General features: G+C 45.5%; 1 protein-coding gene across 1 annotated transcript in view; it reads left to right on the top strand.

Moving 5' to 3' along the window:
• The first annotated feature begins 366 nt into the window (after positions 1–366).
• The window catches only part of atg14 (autophagy related 14), an 8,685-nt gene continuing 2,484 nt past the window's right edge, over positions 367–6,567 (top strand). The window contains exons 1-10 of the mRNA XM_087169644.1: positions 367–858; positions 1,859–1,921; positions 2,750–2,792; positions 3,615–3,696; positions 3,778–4,015; positions 5,145–5,374; positions 5,679–5,796; positions 5,904–5,994; positions 6,321–6,406; positions 6,535–6,565. Coding sequence (XP_087025770.1) covers positions 581–858; positions 1,859–1,921; positions 2,750–2,792; positions 3,615–3,696; positions 3,778–4,015; positions 5,145–5,374; positions 5,679–5,796; positions 5,904–5,994; positions 6,321–6,406; positions 6,535–6,565 — 1,260 coding nt within the window. The 5' untranslated portion in view covers positions 367–580. The remainder of the gene's footprint in view (positions 859–1,858; positions 1,922–2,749; positions 2,793–3,614; positions 3,697–3,777; positions 4,016–5,144; positions 5,375–5,678; positions 5,797–5,903; positions 5,995–6,320; positions 6,407–6,534; positions 6,566–6,567) is intronic.

Genomic DNA, 6,567 nt, shown 5'->3' with positions numbered 1-6,567 from the left:
TTTTTTGTCATGTGAATGCATTATGCTTCCATAGAACAACTTTTTTTTTTTCAATTGTTTTATTATACAAAACATTTTCCATTTCATCTTAAAATAATTAAACATTGAACATGGAGGAAACAATCATAACCTATGAAACAAGATACATAGTAAAATATGAACAATGCATACAAATACAATAAGGGAAATAAATGTAACATAAATAAGGATGATGAAACAAAAATAATAAAAGTATTTCAAAAGACCAAACTTATAAACTAACTTTTAACTCAACCTGAAGTTTTGCGGCCTGTCTTTGACTCCGCCCTGACGCTTACGTCATTACATAAACAAACCCGTCACGTTTTCAGAACAAACCGGAAGTGGCGGACTCATCGTCTGCTCATCAAAACAACAACACAACAGTGTGTCAGTCCGTTATCACCGGAGAGTTTTAAAAATATGTCAGCGACATCAGAGCAAATCTAACGGCCAGAAGAGTCCGCATGGAGCCGTAGAGAGCGCCGAGCCGATCCACTCGTTCCCTCTTCAACACCTTTACATTTAACGTTAGCTTAGCGGGTTAGCCGAGCTCTTCTCCATGGCGTCCTCGGCGGGACTCCCACCGCTCGGCCCGGACCGAGCTGCTTCATCCGCCGGCTCTCATTCCGGGGGCAGGCCTCCTCTCCGACCTCACCACCCCCATCCGGCTCATTCGACCCCGGGCTGTGTGATGGTGGAGTCGGTGGACGACGCGGAGGGTCTGTACGTGGCGGTGGAGCGGTGCCCCCTGTGCAGCACCTCCCGCCGCAGGCTCACCTGTGCCCGGTGCGTCCAGGCCGGGGACTTCGTGTACTTCGACGGGAGGAACACGGAGAGGTAAAGTCCAGCGCTTGGTCCTGATATCAGGCAGATTTCAGCCTGTGCTCCGCAGTCTTCTCACTGCTGATGCTGAACTTCGTGGCCAGATTTGATAATTTTAGCGTTGCCTTTATCTTTTCCCCACAGTGTCTAAATCTCCCTGGTTATATAGGATGTGGATGAAAATATGAGCCATCTTTACTGTTCGGCGTAGATATCAGAACTTAAAGCCTCATTTCACCCAACAAATCTGACATGTTCTTGCACCTGATCAAACGTAGTTGTTTTGGTGGATAGACAGATTATAGGTTGGTTATTATATCGTAATAGTTGCTGGTAGGTGTATTACATGCATGCCGGATTGAAAAGTGACTCATTCAGAAGATAAGATGAGAATTATGTCCTTATATATGTTTATGTTCTGGTTTAAAAACAATGCTAAGTTGGCAGTTGATGTTTTTACACATTGAGGTTTCTCTTCCTAACGTCAGATTCAATGTTACACGCGAACTTAGTTCAATCTTGAGTGCTTTTATAAAAGTTATACAGAAAAACTAGCAAAGGCTTTTTGAAATTAGTTAATTTACAATCTGTTGCATCATTATTATCAGTTGGGGCTAGTTAGCATTAGCAGCTAACGCTCCTCGGTAATAACAGCGCGTGTTTGAGGCCAGTTTTATCTGACGTATAGCAGTTAGCTTGTTGGCTTGTGTTGTGGTGTTTTTTGTCCTGGCTGCTGGTTTCCAGCAGGTTTATTAGACTCTCTTAGCTGTTAGCTTTCTACTGCTGAGTCAGCCTGTAACTCGGTGTTAGTTTGGCTAGGTTAGCTGCTCTGCTACAGTTACACAACACGTGAAACCCCAAAATAACTTTGTCCTCATAGTTTTCATGCCTCTGGCAGTTTGTCAAACTCCGGGGACCGAATCAACAACTCAGCTGCTCCGTGAAGTTTAAACTGTTGTTATATGATTACATTTCTAATATGACTGTTGTGTTTCTGGTTGTATTGTCTCTGCAGATACATAGAAAAGTTGGAGCGGCTCAAGAAGCTGAAGGAGGAAAAGGAGCAGCTGCAGCAGAGGTGAAGCTTATAGCTGTTAGAGACACTGTACTACAGTACCACACACACACACACACACACACACACACACACACACACACACACACATATCTCAGATTCAAATCTGAGCTTCAGTCCCGCATCAACAAGGTAACAAAAACATAATTTTCTCTCTTTATAAACAACTAAAGTTCAAACATTCATGCCTCCATTTCAAGGCTTGATCACTGTGATGCACTTTGTACTGAGCTCCCTGGGAAAAAAAACACAGAGACTTCAGCACATTGAAAACTCTGCAGCTCAGCAGAGACCACATCAGTCCAGTTTTAGCTTCCTGTTAAATTTAGAATTGATTTTGAGCTCCTCCTTTTATATACAAAGGTCTTACTGGAGGAGGAACGAGCTACATCACTAACTCCCCGATTAACTATTGACCAATAAGAACATTCAGATCATCTGCTGCTGCTTTATTGAAGGTTCCAGTAACAGCTGGAGGAGATTCAGGATGCAGCCGTTGTCAGTTACAACCCAAAGCTGTGGAACATACGACCTGTAGAGATCAGAGAAGAAGCTCACTGAGCGTTTAAGAAAGATTCAAACTTATCTCTTCCCCTCAGCCTTTAACTAAGTATTGATGTCTTACAGATTTTATTCTTTCTATGTAATCTTACGTTCATTTTATGTGAATTTCATGTGAAGCACTTGCTGCTACATTTCTTGTGTGAAAGGTGCTATACAAATAAAGTTTATTATTATTATTATTACTACTTAATGCCACAATAGTCATTTCCATAGGTCTGCAGCAAAGACAAAAAGCTCTGGTAACTGAAAACTCTCCCCTCCTCACAGAGTCCTCCAGGGCATGGACAGGAAGCTGCAGGCGGATGAGATGGTGAGTCCAGCTCAGTTACCTTTACCTGGTTCAGGTACTGTGGATATCTGTGTCCTGGTGTTTGGTTCCACCTTTTCTTCTTCTATGAGCCGTGGCCTGCAGCTGAGAAAACTTTACAGTGCCAGTCGTGACTTTTGATCAGATTGATTCTTACTTTGTGTTTTGTGCAAAAAATGCACATTAACAGTAAAACAATAAGTGACAACAAGTGCAAACAAACAAATCAGCGAACACAGTGTAAATAAATTGCTTTTCGTTTAAGTGCAAACAAAGTGTTTCATTAAAGAGGAAAGTTTAAGTACTTTGACCTTAATGTGTTTCGGCCTCAGGGAAGTTCTCACACTTGGTTAGTTTGTCTTTTAACTTCCTGTCCACTCTGTGTCGTGTTGTTGAAATTGACCTGTGCTGCTTGTGACCACATGAACTGCATTGTAGAAAATATGTGTCCTGTTTTATAATCTAACGTCCAGCGTGAAGGGAGGAGGAGTAGGAAAAACTACAGCGGTCTGATCGGCTGTAGCTAAACCCTGAAGGAAGCAGCTCGGCTCCAACAGAAGCTGTTTTTAATTTACGTTCACAACGACCGAACACCGAAACTCCGGAGCTGTTTAAACACGACATGTTCACTTGTTTTAACTGTGTGTAGGAACTTCCAAACACAGAGGAAACTCAAAGTGTTTCACTCAGTGCAGATTCACTTCAGACCATCAACCAAGAGCATCTTCAGGTCTCCATGTTGAAATGAGTGGATGAAGATGGACGTGTGAGTTTTCATGTTCACCACAGATCAGACATTAAAGTGACGACCTGCTGTCTCCTCAGAAATGGAAGCTCATGTCGTGTAAGATGAAGATCGAGCAGCTGAAGGAGGCGGTTGCCTGGGGCAACGAGGAGGTGAAGAGCGGTGAGTGCGTCTGCCGTCTGTAACACCTGCTGTGGTCACCTGACGGTCTGTGTCACACCCTCCTCTCTCCTCCTCCTGCAGACAGAGACCTCCACCTGCGCTCTCAGGAGGAGGGGCAGCGGCTGCAGCGACGGGCCGGACGTCACCAGGAGAAACGGGACAAGATCGAGCGTCACAACCGTCGCCTGGGGGAGCTGCTGGAGAGACGCAGCCGCGAGCTGCAGAGCAGACTGAGTCAGCTGGCTGCTCTGAGGCGGGAACACATCCTGGAGCTCACCACACACATCTTCCCCACACAGGAGGAGAAACAGGGCAGCAGGTGAGGCTCCGCACACCTGAACAACAACAACAACGCACGTGAACAACAACAACACACCTTAACAACAACAACAGCACACCTGAACAACAACAGCACACCTCAACAACAACAACACACCTCAACAACAACAACAACAACAACACACCTGAACAACAACAACACACCTCAACAACAACAACAACAACACACCTGAACAACAACAACACACCTGAACAACACATCTCAACAATAACAACAGGCCTGAACAACAACAACAACAACACACCTCAACAACAACACATCTCAACAATAACAACACACCTCAACCCACCTCAACAACAACAACACACCTCAACAACAACAACACACCTCAACAACAACATCACACCTCAACCCACCTGAACAACAACAACACACCTGAACAACAGCAGCACACCTGAACAACAGCAGCACACCTGAACAACAACAGCACACCTGAACAACAGCAGCACACCTGAACAACAACAGCACACTTGAACAACAACAACACACCTGAACAACAACACACCTGAACAACAACACATCTCAACAATAACAACAGGCCTGAACAACAACAACACACCTCAACAACAACACATCTCAACATCAACACACCTGAACAACAACAACAGCACACCTCAACAACAACAGCACACCTCAACAACAACAACACACCTCAACAACAACAACACACCTCAACAACAACAACAACAACACACCTCAACAACAACAACACCCTCAACAACAACAACACACCTCAACAACAACAACACACCTCAACAATAACAACAACACATCTCAACACACCTCAACAACAACACATCACCTCAACAACAACACATCTCAACAATAACACACCTCAACATCAACACACCTCAACAACAACACATCTCAACAACAACACACCTCAACAACAACAACAACACACCTCAACATCAACACACCTCAACAACATCAACACACCTGAGCAACAACAACAACACACCTCAACATCAACACACCCGAACAACAACTCACCTCAACACCAACAACAACAACAACACACAACAACAACAACACACCTCAATATCAACAACACACCTCAACAACAACACACCTCACCAACAACCTGTTCTCTGTGTTTGTGGGTCAGAGACCCCGCGGACGTGGTGGCGGAGTGCGACCCGGCGTTGACCTCCAGCACGGTGAGCGAGCTGGCCGAGGCTCGGAGGACAACCTACCTGTCGGGACGCTGGATCTGGGATGACCAGAACGGAGAGACCAGCATCAGCATCACAGGACCCCCTGTCACCCTGCCCAGCAACGGAGACTGCTCCGCCTACTACAGCTGGGTGGAGGAGAAGAGCACCAATCAGGGCCCAGGTGAGGAGGGGTTTAGGGGGAGGGGGGTGTATAACAGACTCTCATTGGTCAGCAGCATGTGGTTCCTCCAGCTGTGTGTATGTGTAAATAACACACACCCTCAGAGTTCACAACAAAATCAAGGTTAGCCTGAGGACAGGTGACTCAGTGGTTGCATAGCAACAATAGAAAAATGCACCGCTTTTTTTAAAAGTGTCGTCTTCAACAAAACAGGCAGCATTTTACAACTGTCTCTCCATCTCTGTCTCTCTCTCTCTCTCCTGTATGGTTTGACCTCTGACCTCTGACCTCCTGTGCGCTGCAGAGCTGGACCACATTAACCCAGCTCACACCATCAGTGCCGCCCTCTGCTACGCCACGCAGCTCGTCACCATCCTGTCCCACATCCTGGACGTCAACCTGCCCAAGAAGCTGTGCAACAGGTAGGAAACGCCTGCTGCTGCCTTCATGTGCAGAGCGCCGGCAGGAAAATGGAGCGTCAGGTGGTTCCATGTTTGTGATGATTAACAGTGACCCTGTTTGTCCTCAGTGAGTTCTGTGGAGAGAACCTGAGCAGATACCGCTTCACCAGAGCTCTGAGCAAACTCAACACCAACATCCTGCACCTCTGCTTCTCCCAGGTCAGATACTCATAACAACAACAACAACAACAATAATAATAATAATAATAATAATAATAAAAGTTGTTCTGTGCTTCAGTTTCACAAACTATGAATCATGTACATTGAAACAGCTGGAGGAGGTGAGCTGTAGAAAACCTTTGACCTGTAGATACAGAGACTGTTTTCACTTCCTGATATCACTCCACTCTGTTCTACTGGATCTATTTTCTCTGTAGTTGTGAGGTCACACGTGAACAGTGCATATTTATTTATGTTTATAACGTGTGTGTGTGTGTGTGTGTGTGTGTGTGTATCTGTGTGTGTGTATCTGTGTGTGTGTATAGCATGTGGACAGTGAGAAGCTCCACCCTCATCACACTCTGAGGAACATCATGTTTCTGGTTTCCCCTGACAACGACAACCTGGGCAGGTGAGATACACTTGTCTGTCTGAGGAATCAGACCACATGACCACCGACAGTCTTAATATGACATCATCAGATCAGCTGATCTAGACCAGGTGTGGGTCCAGTAAAGCAGTGTTGTGTGTTGAATCCAGGACGGGTCCGTTCGAGGTGAGCGCTGACCTGGA

Source organism: Seriola lalandi, unplaced genomic scaffold (genome assembly GCF_002814215.2).
Source record: "Seriola lalandi dorsalis isolate HSWRI2012SDOR001 ecotype SW California unplaced genomic scaffold, Sedor1 jcf7180002054902, whole genome shotgun sequence".
Taxonomy (NCBI): Eukaryota; Metazoa; Chordata; class Actinopteri; order Carangiformes; family Carangidae; genus Seriola; species Seriola lalandi.
This window is presented reverse-complemented; position numbering and strand designations above follow the sequence as displayed.